The sequence below is a fragment of the Urocitellus parryii genome, chromosome 6 (assembly GCF_045843805.1).
Source record: "Urocitellus parryii isolate mUroPar1 chromosome 6, mUroPar1.hap1, whole genome shotgun sequence".
NCBI classification, from domain to species: Eukaryota; Metazoa; Chordata; class Mammalia; order Rodentia; family Sciuridae; genus Urocitellus; species Urocitellus parryii.
Window position 1 is genome coordinate 67,310,388 of NC_135536.1, and position 22,604 is coordinate 67,332,991.

The 22,604-nt window shown below is 49.3% G+C and overlaps 1 protein-coding gene across 1 annotated transcript in view; it reads left to right on the plus strand.

The window, feature by feature from the left end:
- Sptb (spectrin beta, erythrocytic) overlaps positions 1 to 22,604 on the plus strand; it is a 69,912-nt gene that overhangs the window by 18,030 nt on the left and 29,278 nt on the right. Inside the window, exons 4-20 of the mRNA XM_026385079.2 lie at positions 268 to 359; positions 1,214 to 1,294; positions 1,598 to 1,713; positions 2,100 to 2,212; positions 3,183 to 3,370; positions 5,153 to 5,270; positions 5,896 to 6,054; positions 7,054 to 7,356; positions 8,022 to 8,172; positions 8,843 to 9,713; positions 10,722 to 10,859; positions 16,562 to 17,318; positions 17,764 to 17,966; positions 18,069 to 18,159; positions 19,346 to 19,492; positions 21,497 to 21,760; positions 22,133 to 22,339. Of these exons, the coding sequence (XP_026240864.2) occupies positions 268 to 359; positions 1,214 to 1,294; positions 1,598 to 1,713; positions 2,100 to 2,212; positions 3,183 to 3,370; positions 5,153 to 5,270; positions 5,896 to 6,054; positions 7,054 to 7,356; positions 8,022 to 8,172; positions 8,843 to 9,713; positions 10,722 to 10,859; positions 16,562 to 17,318; positions 17,764 to 17,966; positions 18,069 to 18,159; positions 19,346 to 19,492; positions 21,497 to 21,760; positions 22,133 to 22,339 (3,999 nt within the window). The remainder of the gene's footprint in view (positions 1 to 267; positions 360 to 1,213; positions 1,295 to 1,597; positions 1,714 to 2,099; positions 2,213 to 3,182; positions 3,371 to 5,152; positions 5,271 to 5,895; positions 6,055 to 7,053; positions 7,357 to 8,021; positions 8,173 to 8,842; positions 9,714 to 10,721; positions 10,860 to 16,561; positions 17,319 to 17,763; positions 17,967 to 18,068; positions 18,160 to 19,345; positions 19,493 to 21,496; positions 21,761 to 22,132; positions 22,340 to 22,604) is intronic.

Here is a 22,604-nt window from a genome sequence, read left to right on the forward strand (position 1 = left end):
CATCGCACTGACCAGAGGAATCAGGGCGTGGTGTCGTCGATTCTCAGCGTCCTGCTAGAGTTTCCCAATTTAAGCTGTCTCCTCTGACGTGAGGAAGCCATCCCATGTGCTCGGGCAGACTGAGGCGACAGGGACCAGGGCCTCAGGGTGGTGTTGCTGCAGAGTGGGTGCTGTGGACGGATGGCTACAGAGGAGGACAGAGGAAGGGCGTCCCTCGGGGATCTGTGCTAAACTACTCCCCCCGCCCTCTCTCTCTGCCATCCTCAGATTCAGGACATTGTTGTCCAAACTCAGGAAGGTCGTGAGACGCGGTCAGCCAAAGACGCGTTGCTGTTGTGGTGTCAGATGAAGACCGCAGGGTACGTGTGCCTCGGCAACCCGCCACTACCACATTCCCCACCTGCCTCTGGCTCCCCCGGGGGCTGCCATCCCCAAGGGACACTAAGAATCACCACCTAGAACTGTAATCGCTCCAACATTATCAATGCTGCCTGTCCTGACCTGGTTCTTGGGGCTGAGGCAGGTTCTTTTCTAAAGTTGCCTGAGGTCAGACTGTGGGGCCTGTTGGGTGTGTAGGCCACAGCCATGGGAGAGCGTCTTTGTGTGGCTTAGGTCTGCCCCCTGGTGTTGAAGTAGCTCAGAAGGGTCAGATCTGTTCCTCTCCTGGCATATTGGCCCTCAGTTCACACACTTGTTTATGGCTCCAAAAGAATCTATTTCTCAGGGGTTTTTTTTGGTACTGGACATTGAATCCAGGGGCATTTAACCACACTGAGTCATACCCCCAGCCCTTTTTTGTATTTTATTTAAGAGACACGATCTTGCTGAGTTCCTCAGGACCTTGCTAAGTTGCTGAGGCTGGCTTTGAACTCACGATGCTCCTGTCCCAGCCTCCCAAGCTGATGAGATTACAAGCATGAGCCACCATGCCCAGATATTTCTCAGATCGTTTTTTTTGTTGTTTTTGGAGGTGGGGGTAGGTACCGGGAATTGAACTCAGGAGCACTTGACCACTGAGTCATATCCTCAGCTTTATTTTGTATTTTATTTAGAGACAGGGTCTCACTGAGTTGTTTAGGGCCTCACCATTGCTGAGGCTAGCTTTGAACTTGTGATCCTCCTGCCTCAGCCTCCCAAGCCAATAGGCTCACAGGTGAGTGCCACCGCACCTGGCCTATTTCTCAGATCTCACTGTTTCTCTTGAATATTTTAGGTACCCCCACGTCAATGTCACCAACTTCACCTCCAGCTGGAAGGATGGCCTGGCCTTTAATGCCCTGATCCACAAGCACCGGTAAGAGGAAGGAGAGAGCTGTGGGGACGGACTGGGTATTTGGATGTGTTGCACTTAACACAGGGGCCAAGGGAAGGCTCCTCTGCTGTTTTTTCTCCTTTTGCCCTTGGCCTCCCTAGTGTCCATGCTTTCCTTAAGTTCCATTCGCACCTGATGCCCACTTCCTCACCAGCTGGTGCTCACAGCAGCCCCTCTCCGCTGTTCCCGTCTCTCATTTCTCCTTCTTGGCCACCTTCCTGCATCTGTCCAGTGTCTTTCCATCATGCTAGGGCTGCCCTCTTAACTGTCCATCTTTGTCCCCAGGCCTGACCTGATCGATTTTGATAAGCTGAAGGACTCCAATGCCCGGCATAACCTAGAACATGCATTTGATGTGGCTGAGCGCCAGCTGGGCATCATCCCGCTCCTCGACCCTGAAGGTGAGCCAGCCCCCCTCACTATTCTAGAGAGAGCCGGGCTGAAAGGGTTCCTGGAGGCTGGCCAGGTGCCAGGTGCACTCAGGCACGGGGAGGGTGTGGGGACAGGCCAGGGCTCTGCACTGGACCAGCTCATCAGCTCCAAGCAGGTTCCAAGCACCTCCCCTGCCTGTACATAGGTCTAGTGTGGACCTTGGATCCCTCTTTCTTTGTAATTTGTGGTCCTGCTGTGCATTTCATCACCGTGTGAATCAGACCTTCTACTCTCACCCCATTGGCTGTCACTTGATGCCTATGGTTGAACTTGTGCCGGAGGAAGAGGGGCTGAACCTCAGCCTGACCTTTCTGGCTTTGGTTTGGTGCTGAGATGGCACCCTTTCCCCTTACAGATGTCTTCACAGAAAACCCCGATGAGAAATCCATCATCACGTATGTGGTGGCATTTTACCACTACTTCTCCAAGATGAAGGTGCTGGCAGTGGAGGGCAAGCGTGTCGGCAAGGTACTGAGCTCTTCTGTCAGTACAGCATCATTCTTTCCATTTGCCAGCCCCAGGCCCTGTCCAGTCTGAGAGCTTCAGGTCTGGGCTCCCAGCTACAGCATGTGTGTGTGTGTGTGTGTGTGTGTGTGTGTGTGCGTGTGTGTGTGTGTATCTAAAGCATTCTGTCAAACTCTCCAGCTGACTTCCAAAGCAGATCTTTGTCCAGAAAGAGGTTTCAGAGATTTCCACCTGCAGCTCCTAGTGTCTTCCGCATGGAGACCTCATGAACATTCATTCCCAAAGCAACCCCTGTGGGCTTATTTGGTTTGTCTGTGGCTTCAGACCTCTGAGGCTCCCGCAGTTTACCAGAAACCCACCCCTCTGTACAGAACCTCAGGTCGGATTCCTTTCCCTTGCTGGGTCATTAACTTCTCAAGGATAGGAACCATTTCCCATTCATCTGTGTGTGTCTGGTATTTAATAAAGATGGTTCTCAATTCCTAACAAACATTTTTGGATAAATGAATCCCTGTTTTTAAATAAATGAATCCCTAGCCACTCAAAAACTGGTATCCTGGTGCAGTGAGCTTACTAATCTTTTTTTTTTTTTTTTTTTTAGTTTTAGTGGGACACAATATCTTTATTTATTTTTATGTGGTGCTGAGGATCGAACCCAGGGCCTCACACATGCACCGCGGGTGCCCTACCACTGAGCCATAGCCCCAGACCGAGCTTACTAATATTTTATAGGGTTAGAAGAAGGGGGAAAATTCTCCTGAACCCCAGCTCTCTGCCAATTTTGCAAGAGGGCTTCACCTCTTTCCAGCCCACCTCTTCTGCCTTAGCCACATTCTGGGTCTCAGGGGACAAACCCAACTTAGAACTCTCCAGGGCTTGAGAGGTGGGAACCCCACTTCAGGCACCTTGATTTTGAGCCCCATTGGTGACCTCAGCAGTGGAGATGAGAATGACTGAAAAAGCAATTCCTTAGGTCATTGACCACGCCATTGAGACTGAGAAGATGATTGAAAAGTACAGTGGGCTAGCCTCAGACCTACTCACTTGGATCGAGCAGACCATTAACGTCCTGAACAGCCGCAAGTTTGCCAACTCGCTGTCTGGCGTCCAGCAACAGCTGCAGGCCTTCAGCACCTACCGCACGGTGGAGAAGCCACCCAAGTAAGGGCACTTGGGAGGGTGTGGTCGTCGAGGGCTACCCGACTGTTCAAAGGTAGAGCCTGGCTCTGGGTGTTATGAAGTGTATCCATGGGCCACAGCCTCAAGATTCAAGAGCTGCATGCACATCTGTCACCAGCATCATGCCCCTCTTGGCCACCCTACTCCCAAGTCATCAATTTATAGGAAACAGGCATTAATGAGAAACCCTGACTCATAACCAAGGAAGGTACTTTGTAGAACCCCTGCCCCCCACCCATTGAGGCGCAGGAAAGGAACTTGAGGCTTCTGAGTCTCCTTGGAGCATTAGTTTTGGAGAGCTCTGCTTTTGTCTGTGTCCTGAGCTGCGGGTTTGTTTTCTGGAGATGACCTCTGTATTCTCAGCCTCTGAGCTCTCTGTGTGGGGCCTTGTGATCATCAAGTATAACCATCTCTGCCTCTCCCATCTGTCACTGCTCCTCTGCAAAGCACTAAGCCTGCTGCTCAGAATCTCAGCACCACCCCACCACATGTATACACATACACACAACCATGCAGACACATATGTGTATGTGTATACATGCACAAACAACCACACACATGCATAGGTCTGTGCACACAATCATGGATGCACACACACAACCATGCACACACAGGAACATATTCCCAACTGTGCACAAACAGTGCATCCACACATGCACACGAACACACATATACCACACACATATGCATGTGTGTACAATGCAGTTATGCAGGCACATATATACTCACAACCATGTGCACACATACGTGCATGTGTCCACAAACATGCACACAAACATGTATGTGCATGTGTGGTCTCCCTTCTCATCTCCTACACTCTCCATTCAAGACTCTCAAACAGGGAAAGGTTAGACACAGAGCCTAGAATGTTCTATAAACAAGGATCTGTCTTTTAGCCTGACACTTTTAAAGTCCTAAATTCAATACAGATAGCATTCCTTGTGGGTCTACCAGGCACTATACACAGGGTGTTACCCTTGGTTGTATAGACAGTGCTTCAAGGACTTAGCCCTCTTAAGTGCCTCTGAGCACTGAGATCCATCAGGCTGAGCTTGTGGTGGACACCTGGCTTATAGCCAATCCCAGCTGCCATGTGAAGGGTGTTGACATAAGTAGCCCCCTGAGTTTCATGAAGACGTGTAAAAGTCCCCAGTTACGTGGAGCGTAGAGCCCATGTGGCAGACATCAGTCCTGCTACCAGTTCTTGTCTCCTGTATCCACAATCCTCCCAGAGCCCATCCTTTCCTGACCCCTTGAAAACATCTGGCCTATAGGACTTGTTGGAAGATCCAGCTTATTAGCACTTGGGGGGAAAGTTGCATTCAGTACAATATGTTCTTATGTGGATAATGCTGCTCCTAAGGTTTTATTGACTCAATTTAAAAAAACCTATCTAAAGAGCTAGTCAGAAGCCTTCATCCTTTGCAGAACAGGGAAGAGTGTCTTTATGTCAATTGCTAAAACCTGATATCTACCAGAATATTTCAGTTAACTGTTCCCTGTGGAAGCAAATGATAAGTGCTGTGTTAGCCACTGTGTTTTCTCTCATATGCGTTATGAAAACCCAAACCCCCTAAGATCTCCCTTGGTGAGAATGATAGATGTTGGAACAGGTAAGCAGACCTAAGGCTTCCCTTTACTTTTCCTTTGTTTTTAAATCAAATATACTTTGCTGTCCAAGATCCAAAAACCTCTGTTGTTGTCAGCAAGCAATTTGGCCATGAGGGTCATGACACCAATCTCCTACCTCTGTTTTCTTGACAGGTTTCAGGAGAAGGGGAACCTGGAAGTCCTACTTTTTACCATCCAGTCTCGGATGAGAGCTAATAATCAGAAAGTGTATACGCCCCACGACGGGAAACTAGTGTCTGACATCAACCGGGTACCGTGGTGTTTTCCATTATGCATTCTCAGTGGTGGGCTGAGCTCCTGATGCAGGCATGCGGAATGGCCCCTGGACGAGGATAAACCAAGCCAGTTTGTTTAGTGGTATTAGCTGCTTGCTGGCTATTTGGAGGCGTTGTTCTGAGAGATCAAACTCTACCCACCATCTTTTTTTTGTTCAACTCCTTATTCAGATACTCAGAACTATTCTTTGGAGCCAGGTGCTTAGCCTGTCCCCAATAGAACCTTGAATTTATCTTTGAATATGGAATATTAATTACTTATAACAAAAGAGAAATGCCTGAAGATGTTTCCAAGGGTTGGAGGTAATCCTTTGGTCAACAAGTATTTACTGAGCTTCCAGAGAGTTGAAAAACATGATATTGGGTCTAGAGTCTGAGGCAGATTTCGGGGAAGAGGGAAGCGAGAGGTCACGACCGGTGCTCCTCCACTCTTTGGTTGGCCCAGACACGAAGCCCGAGCTTTCAACTGCCACCACGTCACCCAAGAGCATGGAGATTGACCTAGAATCCCGAAATCACTGTGTGTCTGGTGAAAGAGGTGGGAGCCCAAAGCCACCCGTTTCTCCTGTGCCCCAAGAATTCTCCTTCTGCCCCTCACAGGCCTGGGAAAGTCTGGAGGAAGCTGAGTACCAGAGGGAGCTGGCCCTGAGGAGCGAGCTCATTCGGCAGGAGAAGCTGGAGCAGCTGGCCCGGCGCTTTGACAGAAAGGCTGCCATGAGAGAGACGTGGCTCAACGAAAACCAGCGCCTTGTGACTCAGGTAATGGGGATGCACTTGGGGACGGCAGGAGAGGAGAGTGCTTCAGAGGCCCTAGCTCTCAACTGACTTGGAGCCTGATCGGCCTCTCAACAGCAGCTGGATAAGCTTCTCCTCGCCCTTGTAGCCCAGCTCCTTGAGATTGGCTGGATTAAGAATGGTTTCTGAGGAAGAACTCTCTGGAATTTATTGTCTGTCTTTTTTTTTTCTGTGCTGGGGATCCAACCCAGGCCTCACCCATGCTAGGCAAGCACTCTATCACAGAGCCCCATACCCCCAGCCTGTATTAAATTTCCTTTTTTAGGAAAGAGCCTCAGAGTCCAGAAGTGGCCCCTAAAGTTGTCTTACGTGGGCTGTAGCATCAGCAAAAGTGGGGGGTCAGGGTTGACACTAAATGATGGTTCTCTTTGAAAGGTGAAATCAGATGCACCTTTCGGAATCTCAGCCTCTAGGCTTGGGACATATTTTACCAGCTAAGAATGGACCCCAGGGCTGATTCTCCATCAGAGCATCTGTTCCCTCCTACTTAGAGCTTAGAATGAAATTAAATTCTGTCCAGAAAGGGGGTAGCGAGTATATTGAGAGCAATGGAGAGTGTACGTGCGCCCCAGATAGCACAAGGGTAAACCATCTGTTCGCAGCTTTGTGGCTTCTGAGAGCAAGCAGTCCCTCCTACCCAGAATCAGACAGGTCCTCTCTTGGCAGGGTGGGGCAGTGCCAGCAGGCCACCAGAGCTCTGCTAGTAATACGCCTGTCACATCACCCACGAGTGTGGCACAGAGAATAAAATAAGGGACTGCTTTTAAAGGTTCTTGCAAGACACTTCGTTTTTGGAACTTGGCTCTGATAAGATAGACTGCCAAAAGACAGCAGACTGTCTCCTCGCTGGGAGTGCGCTTTCCCACCCAGCCGTTGTGCTGAAGGGACCTGCTCGCTCTCTACATTTGGGAATAAACTTGGGGGAATCTGATTGAACTGCCTATTGTTGTCCCTGGGGTACAGGATAACTTTGGGTACGACCTGGCAGCTGTGGAGGCTGCCAAGAAGAAGCACGAGGCCATCGAGACTGACACAGCTGCCTACGAAGAGCGGGTGAAGGCCCTGGAGGACCTGGCCCAGGAGCTGGAGAAGGAGAATTACCATGACCAGAAGCGCATCATGGCCCGCAAGGACAACATCCTGCGCCTGTGGAGCTACCTGCAGGAGCTGCTGCGGTCCCGGCGCCAGAGGCTCGAGACCACCCTGGCCCTGCAGAAGCTCTTTCAGGACATGCTGCACAGCATCAACTGGATGGACGAGATCAAGGTGGGCCCCAGGGACCACCTACCCCTTCCCCTACCCACCCCAAGTGGGTTCACCATGGACCTTAATGGCCCTGCAGTTAGCATATGCTCCGTTAGATACGGTTTAGCCAATCACATCCCTGAAGCAAAATGGAGAAACTGAGGCAGTAGAGTGTGAACATCATCTGCCTGTCTGCTGCTTGGCTCATTCTGCTCCATCCAGGCAGATGTCACCATCCCACGTGCACAGTATCCCCAGTGACCAAGAAATCTTGGGTTTGTGGTCACTGGAGGCCAGCCTGCCGGATCAGGAAGAGACAGGCATTAATCAGGAGCCTGGAGAATCAGGCTGACACTGCTTGGAATCCACTCACAGCATAGGTCCAACCAGAGTCTGAACTCTCCCCTGTACTCCACTGGGTCTTGACCAAGGAAGTCACATCAGGCTGACTGCAGAGCTTTCTAAAAATGCACATGCCCAAGCCTCGAGACTGATGTAGTAGATGAATACGGGGCTTGGGCTTTCCATAGGACTGTCCATGGGTGATTCCAACGGGCACCCTCCACATGAACTCCTGCTCTGTAGTTTCTTCTGTCCTGAGCAGCAGCTCAGATACATGGACATGCCCTTGGGAGGGGTCCCATCTCTTTACTTCTTTTTGTCCTCTCTATCATGTCCTCCACCAGGCTCACCTGTTGTCTGCTGAGTTTGGGAAGCACTTGTTGGAGGTTGAGGACTTGCTACAGAAGCACAAGTTGATGGAGGCTGACATCGCCATCCAAGGGGACAAAGTCAAGGCCATCACCGCAGCCACCCTGCAGTTCACTGAGGGGAAAGGTGAGCCCAAAAGTGTCTCCTGTGGCCAGAGCCCCATCCTCTGGCCTGACACCCACTTTGGATGTATCTTTAGAATTCTGCTTCTTTCATCAAGTGATAGTGCATGAAACTTGAGGATAGCCAAGCTCTCCAGATAGCAGGCAGCTGCCTTGGAATCTATACTCAGGAAACATTCAGAGTACTAATAAGACATTGTCCATCTTCCATTCTCTTTGCTAGTTCATTATGGCTGAGACCATTTAAATTTTTAGTTTCTGGTCTTAAATAGAAGATCTCACTGCCTCCTTAAAATTTCATTCTAAACTTTTTAATATCATGGACTGGGGATATAGCTCAGTGGTAGAGTACATGCCCACCACACACAAGGCATGATTGCACACAAGCAGTTTGAATGCAATCCCCAATACCGCAAATAAATAAATAAATAAATAAAGTTGTATCATGCGTTTCTATTGAGAACTGATTTAACTTTTAATCTCTCTTATTCCTAAAGTTTAGACCAATGATAAAGAATTTGGCCTGACCTCTGAGTAACTGAGAACTCTGGCATCCAATCCCAAAGCCCCGACAAGATAGTAGCTTCAAGAGTGTATGGTTTTTAATCTGGTAACCCAGCTGAAAGTTGCCTATAAGCCCTTCTCTATCGTCATCCTCCCTCTTCCTATTCCAGGGTACCAACCTTGTGACCCCCAGATCATCCAGGACCGTGTCAGCCACCTGGAGCAGTGTTTTGGGGAGCTGAGTGACATGGCAGCTGGGCGGAAGGCACAGCTAGAGCAGTCCAAGAGGCTCTGGAAGTTCTTCTGGGAGATGGATGAGGCCGAGAGCTGGATCAAGGAGAAAGAGCAGATCTACTCCTCCTTGGACTACGGCAAGGACCTGACCAGTGTGCTCATCTTGCAGCGCAAACACAAAGCCTTCGAGGATGAGCTGCGCGGGCTGGATGCCCACCTGGGGCAGATTTTTCAGGAAGCGGAAGGCATTATTGCACGCAAGCAGTACGGGTACCCGCGGATAGAGGCCCGCGTCAAGGAGGTGTCAGGCCAGTGGGACCAGCTGAAGGAGCTGGCTGCCTTTCGTAAAAAGAATCTCCAGGATGCGGAGAACTTCTTCCAGTTCCAGGGAGATGCGGACGATCTGAAGGCCTGGCTGCAAGATGCCCACCGGCTGCTCTCTGGTGAAGATGTGGGGCAGGATGAAGGGGCCACACGGGCCCTGGGGAAGAAGCACAAGGACTTCCTAGAGGAGCTGGAAGAGAGCCGAGGGGTGATGGAGCACCTGGAACAGCAGGCCCAGGACTTCCCCCAAGAATTTCGGGATTCCCCCGATGTGACCAACAGGCTACAGGCCCTCCGGCAGCTCTACCAGCAGGTGGTGGCCCAGGCGGACTTGCGTGGGCAGAGGTTGCAGGACGCCCTGGACCTGTATACAGTGTTTGGGGAGACGGATGCCTGTGAGCTGTGGATGGGCGAGAAGGAAAAGTGGCTGAAGGAGATGGAAATCCCAGACACCCTGGAGGACCTGGAGGTCGTGCAGCACAGGTCAGAGGGGCTCAGCCTCTGCTCACCTCCCCAGCCAAGGCTTGGGTGCCACCTTCCACCTCTAGGTCAGCAGGGGTCTCTGAGAGGCAAAGAGATGTCTTTGGTGCAAAGTTCAGGTGGTAGGAGCCCTGAGTTCTGTTCTGGCTTTGTGGCTTTGGGCGCTTCACCCATTGGGCTCCTCACAGGGATTTGCTAGTCCAGTTGCTGAGTTCCTTCTCAGCTCTAGCAACCTTTGCTCAAGGAATTGAATGTGGAAAGTAGGAGCTGGTGAGGATAAAGGTGCTATGAAGCTAGGACTGTGCCAGTTCTAGCTTTCTGTGACAGTCCCTAAACCACAGAACTCCAAGCAGCTGCAGAGACCAGTTTGTAAACTAGCAGTCTGCAAGGCCACCCTCACTTCTGGTGTTCTGATTCCAGCAGCCTTCTGGAAGGGGAGGCATGTTCAGTGTGTGCATGGAGGAGAGGCAGCATCTCAGCAGCCCAAGTTCAGAATCCAGGGATAGAGGAGAATAGAGGCTGCTCCCCAGAGCCATGCTCAGGTGGCCCTGCACTGATGCCTGAAGGTCCTGGGCTCTTACCCAAGAAGGCTGACCTTCATAATCACAAAGCCCACTCCCCTTGGTAGCTCTCCCTTGTCTACTCAGGAATGGAGCATATCCTTGCACTACAGAGGGCATCCTTTGGGTCAGGGCATCAGGGAGTGGAACCAGGTCCAAGAGCCGTAATCAAGACGTTGGAAGTATGGCAGGTGGTCTCTGGGTGATTGACTCCACTGCCCGTAAACACTCCGTAACCTCTTTAGAGGCCTCCCTTCCCTTCACACTTCTCCATGGAGCCACCAGCCCTCTCCCAACCTGATCCAGGAAATGCTAAACCACGGAATTGAACCCATGAACCAGGAAAGAAGGGTGTGCCAGAATATCTGTCCCCTTTTCCTGCTCACCTGCACAAATGCCTTTAGGAAGCAGAAGGAGAAAGCACCTCACTGCTCCTCATTTTCTCTATCAGGTTTGACATCTTGGACCAGGAGATGAAGAATTTGAAGGGTCAGATTGAAAGCGTGAACCTTGCTGCCAACAGCTTGGTGGAGAGTGGCCACCCACGCAGCGAGGAAGTGCGGCGGTACCAGGACCACCTGAACACCAGGTCAGGTGTGGTGGGACTTGGGCTGGGGGTACCTGAAGTATCCCTTGTGGCTATGCAGTGCCACATTAGTACCTCCAGGGCCCCTGTCTTTCTCAGCCACAGTCTTACACCTAGACCTGGGGCTGTGCAGCTAGGAGGAAAATCTGTGGTGAGCAGCAGGTTGAGCAACCAGGAGGAGAGCCGCGGTCACTGAGCTTTGATGGCTACACATGGATAGAAGGGGTTATAGACACTTGCACTGGAGGGGACTTCTGAGTCCATTTAGATCAGCTGTATGGTACTCATGCCATATTTCCCTGGACATGCTTGGGCAGGGAAAATTGCTTTCTGAGAGCTCTTAAGTACTGTCCATAAAAGAATGCTCCTGCCTGTGCCAAAATGCAGCATCGATAATAAGGTTGGCTTGAATGAAGAGGAGAATTAGCAGGGAGCCTCGAGCAAGTTTCATGGTTGGAACAAAAAACAGGCCCCAAGGAGCCTTTAGAGAGGGGGTGCTTTCAGTGCAGGATGTAATTGCTCATTAGTTCTCGAAGGATCTCTAAGGACAGAGCAAATGCCTGCAGTCTCTGTTTTTACCCTAGGCTCTGCACACACCCTGCCACGTGTTCTACACTTAGGCTTGAGCCTCGCTCTGCCTGGGGTAATCTGGAAGATGGGCTTAGGGAAGACCCTGTTGTAAAGAAATGGACCTGCTCAGTGGAGACTCCACTGAGGGCCTAAGGGAAAGCAGGCAGGAGTGAGATAGATACTTTGGAGCTACTAGAATGGGGTTGATTGTCTCAGCACTCAAGGATGGAGACTGTAGTTCAGGAGATCCCTTTGTAAGTCTGGTGTTTATGCAGAGCAGGGAGACACCTCTTCACTCTTCTTTAAGCTTGTTAGGTTGTATGTGAGAGAGAGGCAGCGGGAGTGATTGAAAGATTGAAAGACTGAGAGATTATTGTAGTTGCTGCTTAACTGAGGAAATTAGAACAGTCTAAATCAGAGAAACTTCCAGATAGGAAGAACTTGTCAGCTGCACAATGAACTGAAGCCAGAGACCCTTGATCTTTACAGACCCCTGATGCATGCCTCATCCCAAGTGAAAAATATCAAAGTGCCTGCCATTCTTAGAGGAGGGAAAATCTGAGGCTTTAATAATGGTAAGATGGTTCTGCATTGAGTCTGAGAGTTGAAAAGGCCCGAGAAGTCATCTGGTCTACCAGGCACGGGAAGCCCACCCTCTCACAATGCAACTCACCCTCTTTGGGGCAACTTCTTTTGGTTAGAATGCCTGATTCCATGTTGAGTGGAAATTGCCTCCTGGAACTTGTACATGTGGCTTTTGTACACTCTGATACTTAGAGATGTTAAAATTTATTCTGATTCATCTTCCATGTGTAGCTCTTCAAATAGTTTTCAAAACAACTGTTCTACTCCTCCACCCCAGTCCTACTTCCCTGCATCTGCTCTTCTCTGTCACTGTGCTTCTCCTCTGGTCCCTATCCTGTCTGTCCTTTAGGCCAGTGCAAGTTCATCTCCTTCCCATTTTCCCAGATGAAAAATGATCTTTCCCTCCTTTGCACTGGTTTCAAGCTTCACATCCTGCATTGAATTATAATTACAGTCACACATCACTTAACACAGGAATACACTCTGAGAAATGAGTCATTAGGCAATTTCATCACCATGTGACCATTGTAGATAGAGTGTACTTATGTAAACTTAAATGGTCTAGCCCACAACACACCTGTGCTCGAAGGGTGTGTGTGTATGTGTGTGTGTTACAGTCTGTTATTCCTAGAGCCACAATGCACAAAACAACATGAGATTAAATCAAGCACAAGAAAAAATTATGCAATCAAGAGACACGGTAAACATGAAATATTTGAGGCTGCTGGCTGACACAGCACACTGTTTCACAATAAACTTTTACAAGCAGAAGGAGCACACTCTAAAATAACATTCAGGAGTAGGTATAGTTAATATGTAGACCAGTAACATAGAACCAAGGAAGTAGCTCAATGGTACAGCCCTGGCCTAGCACGTGCAAGGCCCTGGGTTCAATACCTGGCACCACAAAAAATACCACTAACAATCATTTATTATTGTTATCAAGTATTATGTACTGTACGTAATTGTGTGTGCTAGACTTTATACAACCGGCAATGCAGTAGGCCTTACACCAGCATCACCACAACCAGGTAGGTAACATGCTGCACTGTGACTTTTCTACAACTGCAACATTTTTTAAGTGGTAGGCATCACAAATGAAATATCATTATATGTGCAGGACTGTATGTATGTGTGAGCTGAAGGACTTGCCTACTTTTCCTATAGGCAAACAAAGGGCTGTATCTCTACCTGTGCCCACCATGTTTTGCATAACAACCACATTCTGGTCTTAGGTTCACTCTGTTTGGAATATTCTTTTCCCAGATATCCACTTGGCCTGCTTTCCTACATTCTTGAGGCCTCGGCTCCATGTCAGCTTACTGGAGGAGCCCTCCCTGACCACCCCATGAAAGAAGCACACCGTCCTCACCAGTCCTCTCTGCCTCTGTAGCATAATCTGGCTTTATTTTTTTTCTTTGCATGTTATCACCCTTGGTGATTACAGATGCATGTATTCATCCCTGCCCACTTGAGTGAAAACAAGATTTTCTATTCTTTGCCATATTCCCAGTGCCCAGGTCAGTGTACTACACACAGCATGTGAAAGTTGTGTGACAGATGCTTAGTGAATGAGTGAACAGGGACAAAGCTGAAATATTTCTGCCTACTTGGCACATATGAGTCATTCAAATGCTCATCGAATGTGTGATCATCTTCACTCTGCATTCTAGTTAACCAAGATTTTCTAAAAAATCTTGGGCCCAGGACCAACACTGGGTTCCCAGTGTTGCCTGATGCCAGTAAATAGAATGAATAGAATGAACTTCCTCCTTGGAGATGGTGCTGTGTAAGAGGAAAGTGTGGATTGGGAGGAAGACTAGACCCAACCCCAGCTTCTCTCCTTATGGGGGCTTCACTTGGTGGCTGCATGGAGGCCACACAGGAAAGGCCTGGACAATCACGTTGGGACCTCTTGCCCAGGGGCACAGCCAGACCCTCTTGCAGGGGCACTTCACTGTCAATTCAGAATGATTTTACACCAACTTGGAGAAAGCCTTCAGCTTCTTTCCCCTGGCTTCCCGCCCTCAGAGGAGCATCTGTGTGCCAGGCACAGAATCCCCCAGAGCACAGGGACCTCATCGTCTAGGAGGAGAGCTGAGAAGTCCTCAGGTCTTGCTTTTCTCGCTCATGGTCTTCCCAATCCCTTCCCATGGGAAAGCCTTCTTTCTGCAGACCTGTCTTTCAGAGCAGACTATCCACTGTTGTCCACTTTGGGAATGACACAGTGCCTTCCACCTGGCCTGTCTACCTAGGCCCTCCACTTCCAACACCTGGGTGCTGGGATACAAAGATGAAAGAGTCTCAGGATCCTCCTCCTCCTCCTCCTCTTCCTCTTCTTCTTCAAATATTTTTAGTTGTATGCCGCAGTCTGGCTGGGCACAAAATCATGAGCCACTCAAGCAGGAACAAACTTTATTTTTGAAACTGCCGCCAATACCCCATACACATCCGGGAAGAAGCCGATCCACACACGCAGCATTCTCCCGGAACCCCAGAACAAGTTCCCCCCCCAGAATTCCCTCCTACTGTACTTCCCCAACTCCTCTCTCCAGGAGTCCCATAGCAGGCAGAGGTGAACAGCAGGAGTCCACTATCCATATGAATGCAAATCTTAACATAATCATATCATCTCAATGGCTAGCTGGTGTCACCTTTCAACCAAAAATGCCATGCATCATATTACTTGGCTGTGGCTCTCAGCATCTGCCCCCTTCTGTTTAATTAAGCAACAGGCACAATACTTTTATATTTATTTTTATTTTTATGTGGTGCTGAGGATCGAACCCAGTGCCTCACATGTGCTAGGTGAGCGCTCCACCTCTGAGCCCCAGCCCCAGCCCCTCAGGGTCCTCTTCTTAAATAGCTCACCTCAGTGGAGGCACAGCTCAGGTGGCGTCTGTGAAATCTGTCCTCATCTCCTCATCACTCCTTACAGCTCCCTTCATCCTCTCTGCCTTATTTGTGCCATGTACACGGTCCTTTATACAATAGATATTTTGTGAGCTTGGCTTATTTTTTTCTCTAAGTCATATACTCCATAGGTCAAGATCTGGTTTTGTCAGTATTCTCCCAAAGTCTAATCTAATGCTTATTTCCTTGTGGGTAATAGAAGAGAGATGGGTTCAATTGGTGCATGAGCAGTGCACATCCTCTCATGTACTTATATATTATAATGGTACAGAATGGGAAAGCCTGGGCCAGGGAGGTACCTCTGGTAATCTGGCCCAGCTGATAGGCAACTCTTTTTTTTTTTTTGTACTGGGGACTATACCCAGGGGCACTTAACCACTGAGCCACATCTCCAGCCCTTTTTTATATTTTAGTTAGTGACAGGGTCTCACTGAGTTGCTTAGGGCCTCACTAAATTGCCAAGGCTGACTTTGAACTCATGATCTTCCAGCAGAAAGCCTCCTGAGCTTCTGGGATGATAGGTGTGTGCCACCGTGCCTGGCTTGATGGGTAACTCTTTAAAAGAGGCTTATGTGCTGTGGAGCAACCCAGGTCCCTGGGACATCTGCCAGACCTTAGTATATTTCCCTGTTTCACAGCAACACTGCACTTGATGGTTAAGATAATGTTACCCATTTTAATTAAGATCCCAGTCAAAGTCTTCCTCCCTCTCCTCTTTCTCTTCTTCCTCTTCCTCCTGCTCTTTTTTCACCAGGCCTCTTTTCTTTTAGGCTCTAGGGAATTTTTAACATGTCTTGGGCAGGGCAGGGTTTCTCTGGCACTCTATGTTCTAAAGTATCCTTGAAGTTAATCAAGTGAGCTTTCTAATTATTTTCAACATTTCTAAAACTCTGGGGAAGTTGTATACAGATGCTTCGTGACTTATGATGGAGTTACAGCCTGAAAAGTCCATTGTAAACTGAAAATATTTTAAGTAGACAATGCATTTTGGCCAGGCACAGTGGCACTACTCCCAGCTACTTGGGAACCTAAAGTAAGAGGGTTCCTTGAGACCATCCTGGGCAACATAATGAGACCCTGGCTCAAAAGAGAAAATAAAATGCATTTTCTCTGCCTAACCTACTAAACATCCTAGTTTAGAACACAGAACACCAGAGAGCATCCATTATTTACCCGCATGGTCTCATGGTTGACTGGAACAGCAGCCCACTGCCCTTGCCCAGTATCTCCAGGGAATATTGTAATTTTTATCAATAGCCCAGGAAAAGATCAAAATTCAAAGGATGGTTTCTACTAAATGCCTGTTGCTTCTGCACCACTGAGAAGTTGAACTTTGTGTTTGCCCAAAGTCCAGCTACACGTGCGACCTCGACTTGCAAGTTCCCTTACCTGTGGTTGGGAAATACATCACTGCTTGCCCCTTGCTGATCGGAGATCTGATTGTTGGTTAGATAGCTCTTGAGTAAAATTAGACAAATGAATTTTGCTCATCCAGTTTGTTAGGTAGATACTTTTTGTTTTTCAGCATACAAGGTCTATGGTGGGGACTGGGTGGAAATCTGGGAAGGGATACCCTCTAGGAAGAGTTAAGGAACAAGGTATCTCTCTTTCCTCTGGATCTCATCCCACTCTGGCAGGTGGCAGGAATTCCAGAACATGGTGTCAGAGCGGCGGGAGGCGGTGGACTCAGCCCTCAGGGTGCACAACTACTGCGTGGACTGTGAGGAGACCGGCAAGTGGATATCAGACAAGACGAGCGTTGTGGAGTCTACAAAGGACCTGGGGCGGGACCTGGCGGGTGTCATTGCCATCCAGAGAAAGCTGACAGGGCTGGAGCGTGATGTGGCCGCAATCCAGGCCCGTGTGGGTGCCCTAGAGCGTGAGTCTCAGCGGCTGATGGAGTCACACCCCGAACTGAAGGAGGACATTGGGTCGCGGCAGGCATATGTTGAGGAGCTGTGGAAGGGCCTGCAGGAAGCCCTGAAGGGCCAGGAGGACTCGCTGGGTGAAGCCAGTCAGCTGCAGGCCTTCCTGCAGGATCTAGATGACTTCCAGACCTGGCTGTCCTTGGCCCAGAAGGCTGTGGCTTCTGAGGACATGCCTGAGTCATTCCCAGAGGCTGAGCAGCTCCTGCAGCAGCATAAATCCATCAAGGATGAGATTGACGGGCACGAAGAAAACTTCAAGAAGGTGAAGGCCGCCGGAGAGAAGGTGATCCAAGGCCAGACAGAGCCGGAGTACGTGCTTCTAGGCCAGCGACTGGAGGGTCTAGATGCTGGTTGGGACGCCCTGTGCCGGATGTGGGAGAGCCGCGGCCGTTCCCTCGAACAGTGCCTCGGCTTTCAGGAGTTCCAGAAAGATGCCAAGCAGGCCGAAGCCATCCTCAGCAGCCAGGTAGAGGGGCGTGCGGGCTGGGGCTCTCTTGGGGCAACGTCACTGGTGGTGAGACTTCAGATGAGCCGTAGAACTTTGAGGCCAAATGATGCTTTCCTTGGGCTCTTCATAGTGACTAACCGGGGTGGGGATGGGGGTCTCTTTCTTCTTCCTCATGTGCCTTTTCCAGCCTTGAGTCCCAGACTGTCTTGTTCTCGGGTCAGTCAGAAGTTACAGAAGTGAATCTTGCCCTGGTTGGCTCCCCTTCCGTGTGACTTTAGACACACCGTTCACTGGGTACCCTGGGTACTCTTTGCCCCAGCATAGAGTCTTCTTTTTGCCCAATTCTAAGGGACGCCATTCACACCCCAGCCTCTGTGACGGCATGTGGTGTTAACTGCTTGGCAGGAGCCCTCACCACCTCCTCAGCTCGTCTTCATGCCTTGTCTGGAAACTTCCTTCACAGGAATACACTCTGACTCACACGGAGCCCCCAGACTCCCTAGAAGGTGCAGAGGCTGGGATCCGCAAGTTCGAGGATTTCTTGGTGTCTATGGACAGCAACCGGGAAAAGGTCTTGAGTCCCGTGGACTCTGGAAACAAGCTGGTAGCTGAGGGGAACCTGTACTCTGACAAGATCAAGGAGAAGGTGCAGCTGATCGAAGAAAGGTATTCTCTGCTTCGAGCTACCTAGACTCCCCAGGGGGGTTGGGGTGCTGGGCAAGGGCCCAGACTCGGCGTTATGGTGATGGGTTTTGGCTTCCCTTCTAGACACCAGAACAACAATGAGAATGCCCAGAAGCTCTCGGTCCTTCTGAGAGACAACCTAGAGCTACAGAACTTCCTCCAGAACTGCCAGGAGGTGAGGCCAGCAGGCAGGGCTCGCTTTCCAGGAGATTGCTGTCTGGGAGCAAAGTGTCCTAGAGGTGGGAGGTCACGGGGATCCTTTCTCACCTAGGAGTGGTAGGATTTCACGAATGGAGAACTGAGGGTCCTCAGCTGCCTAGGTCATCCTCTTAATCTTCAATTCCACATCCTTCCTTCCCCCCCACCTCCCAACCAATCCAAAAAGTCATCCTTTGATTGGCCAGATTTAGGATAGGGATTCTCAAGGAGTAGTCTGAGAATTCTCTGTATTGGAATCACCCAAGGGCCTGAACAGGACTGGCTTCAAGAGCGTGTAACCCTGTGCTTGGTAATGTCCTGCTGTTGCCATCTGAAAACTTGTGATACCTTTGAACATCTGTATTTTGCTCTGGGCCTTGCAAATTGTGGAGCCAGTCTTGGCCCTTGTTAAAGCAGACTCCTGGGCCCCACCCCAGCACTATTAAGTCAGGACCTTAAGGAACAGGGGAGAGAAACAAATCTCCCAGTCTGAAATAAATCTCCCAGTCGGAAAACTGCTGGCTCAGAAGGTCCTTGCTCACCTGGGACCCACTCTATAAGGAAAGACTTGAATCTGCCCTCCCAAGTCCTTCCATTGACAGGAATTCCTTTGTCATGGGGCTTTCCCTGACTTCCTCCCTACCATCCCCTTTCTTCCCAGTCCAGACAATTTTGTATTCATCTCCCTCTGCCCTTGGCACAAGGCAAGCTTGGTATGGTGCCAGGACATCTTGGAAGCATTGAATGCTCATCACAGTTCTTCCTTTCTTTTTAATTATAGGATCTGTCCCTGGCCTCTCCCTCACATACCATTTTCTCTGTGTTTATTAATGATTTCTCAACCTACTGCCAAGGAGGGATTTTATCCATCCATTCAGTAAAAACTTACTGAGCTCCTATAATATACCAGGCCCTGTGCTAGATCCTAGAAATAGGGAGAGAAGAATAAATAATCCCTGGTCTCACATCACATACTCTCTAGTGAGGAAAATATATCTAAGGCCACATTATAGCCTAGGGATCCAGAATTAAGAGATTAGTTCTCTTCGGTGCTCATGCTTCCTGCCCTGGATCTCTTTCTGGACAAAAATGTACAGTCAGGGAATGTTGGCAGTTGGCAATGACAACCCGCCATCAGACCATCAGACTCTTTCTGCCCACAGCTTACTCTCTGGATCAATGACAAATTGCTGACTACCCCGGATATCTCCTATGATGAAGCTCGCAATCTTCACAACAAATGGCTGAAGCACCAGGCATTTCTAGCAGAGCTGGAGTCCCACCAAGGGTGGCTTGAGAACATTGATGCAGTAAGTAGAATGAGTGGGTGGTGGGAAACTCTCTGCTCAGATATTGTTTTGGTCAGCATTTTTGTTGCTGGGACAAAAACAATAAAAAAAAAAAAAACCTAACAAGAACAATTTTAGAGGAGGGGCTCATGGCTTCAGAGGTCTCAGTCTGTGGATGGCTAGCTCCATTGCTCTGGGCCCAAGATGAGGCAGGACTTCATGGCCGAAAAGTGGGGTGGAGGAAAGCAGGTCAAGACATGGCCACCAAGAAGCAGAGAGAGGTTTCCACTCAACAAGGACAAAATATAGATCCTAAAGGCAAGCCCCAGGAACCCACCTCCTCCAGCCATACCATACCTGCCTACAGGGGATTGATGCACTGATTAGATTAAAACTCTCATAACCCTATCATTTCACCTCTAAACTTTCTTGCATTATCTCACACATGAGCTTTTGGGGGACACTGAATATCTCAACCATAACAGACATACGCATGAGAATAGGGCTTCACCCACAACAAAGACACTGTCTTGAAACTTACTGGACAGTATAGAATTTGGCAGTGAAAAAAAACTTTTCTAAATAGTTATTCAATCTTCAGAGATCCCGATTCAGCAAGTCTTTTTTAAAAAATTTTTTTTAGTTGTAGATGGACACAATATCTTTTTTATTTTATTTTATTTTTACATGGTGTTTAGGATCAAACCCAGTGCCTCAAACATGCCAGGCAAGCACTCTACTATTGAGCCACAACCCCAGCCCCAGCAAGTCTTATTAAATCTGGTCATAACCGGTGCCTCTTCTGGATCCCCTGATTTGGGACAGTCCAGGGCAATGAAGACATACCCCCGTTGGAGCTTTCAACATCCGTGCTAGGACAGTAGATGTTTCTGTTTGCCTTTTATTATCCTTACCAGGACTCCAGTACTGTCCTGACAGGGTCAGGGGAATACATGAAATGACCAGAGTCATGCAAGGAAGCTATTAACCCTCATTGTTTGGATGGGCAAAATTACCAGGAAGCAATCATTCATAGCCCTCATAGTCCTCTGGATAGAGGACTACTCTCTAATGAGCTTGCCTAGTAACAGGGGTGAGATCTGGGAATCATGTCCCTGTGCTCAACCTGCTGTTCCTGTCCAGGAAGAAGCAGGCCTAGGGTCCACACAAAGCCATGCTGTGCAGCAGTTAATGGTGCAGCCTCTGGAGCCAGATAATTTGGCTCCCTTGCCTCCCTGAGCCTCAGATTCATCTCTGAAATGAGGATAATAATAGCACATAAGCAATCAAGTTGAGTGCTGAATACTTAAGGACAAGTAACGAACTCAAGATAGTATTTGGCAATTGTAAGACTTGATAAGCCAGGTGTAGTGGCGCATGCCTGTAATCCCAGTGACTCAGGAGGCAGAGACAGGAGGATTGTAAGTTCAAGGCCAACATCAGCAACTTAGCAAGGTCCTGTAATCAAAATAAAAGGGTTGGGGATGTAGCTCAGTAGTAAAATGCCTCTGGGTTCAATTCCCAGGACCAAAATAAATAAATCAATTCAGGAATAAAATAAAAATAAAAGATTCTCCATAAACATTGACCACTGTTGGCTGTATATGCCTCTAGGCTTAAGTCCTATCATATGATATGCACCCCATAAAAATACTCTTAGACAGGCAAAAAAACAGATAAGGCAACCTCAATAATTAAAGGTATCACCAAAGGTTAACGTCAACTTCTGGAACCCCAAGGAAGGTTTCTGGTTTGCTTGAATCTGGATAGATCACGAATCTTTTGTGTTTTCAGTACCAGCTGACCCCTATCTCCAGCCCCCTGTACAGTGGTCTCCCTGAATTGTTTACCCTCAGTGATTCCAGGGGCTCAGATCCGTTTCAGTGGAACATTACCAAATCAAGTTCTATGCTGATTCTTTGCCTTACTGACCTCCACTCCAAAAGCCCCTTGCAGCAGCCTGGAATGGGACTGCTCAGAGGCCACCAAAGCCTCAGAGGTTGAGCTATCTCCATTCCCCAACAGGAAGGAAGGCAGCTGAAGGAGGAGAAGCCCCAATTTGAAGCCGTGGTGTCCCAGAGGCTGGACTCACTGCACCAGCTCTGGGATGAGCTACAAGCCACCACCAAGGAGAAGACCCTACAACTCTCAGCCGCCAGGAGCTCCGACCTGCGCTTGCAGACCCACGCTGACCTCAACAAATGGATCAGCGCCATGGAGGACCAGCTTCGGTCAGATGACCCGGGCAAGGACCTGACCAGTGTCAACCGGATGTTGGCTAAGTTGAAGGCACGTGAGCAGGCTGTAGACTCAAACTGTTAGACTACAAAAGATCTCGGAGAGAAAACCTGAAACCATAAAGCAAGTGCCTTTGTTCCTCCTGGTGGACTTGCTTTTATCATGTGAAAATGTCTTATGATTCATAATCCATCCCCTAACCTCTTTGGCAGTAGGGCAGGGGTCCGATAAAAGGATGCATAAGAAATATGGGGCAGGTACTCAGAGGAGGGAAGGAGGAGTGAGGGCAGCCAGGGAGACTTCTTGGAGGAGGCTGAGCTCAAACTGGGGCTAACAGGACAGGCGGGGGGATAGATGGGTGGAGAGCCAGGAGGGACTGCCCAGGTGCTGAGGCCAGTGCTGTGCTATCCCATTGTGTCTCAGAGAGTGGAGGACCAGGTGAATGTTCGGAAGGAGGAGCTGCAGGAGCTGTTTGGCCAGGCACCCTCACTGGGAGAAGAGGCGGGAGACGCTGACCTGAGCATCGAGAAGAGATTCCTGGACCTCCTGGAACCTCTGGGGAAGAGGAGGAAGCAACTGGAATTATCCAAAGCCAAGCTGCAGATCAGCCGCGACTTAGAGGATGAGACGGTGCGTGGGCTGCAGCCTCTCCACCCCTCAGGGCTGAGCTGCCAGCTGCTACCAGGAGTAGCTGGCCACTGCCCACAGCAGTTCTTGGCAGCAGATGACTGGTCATCTCACCCACTTATTTCATAGGGTTGCTGTGATGATTGCATTAATTTGGGAAGCCAAGCCAAGCCAGTGCTTTTTGGATGGTAACTCATTAGTCCCTGGCTGATTTTGATGGTGATGAGCCTGGGATTTAGGTTCAGACAGCCTTGGGTTCAAGATCCAG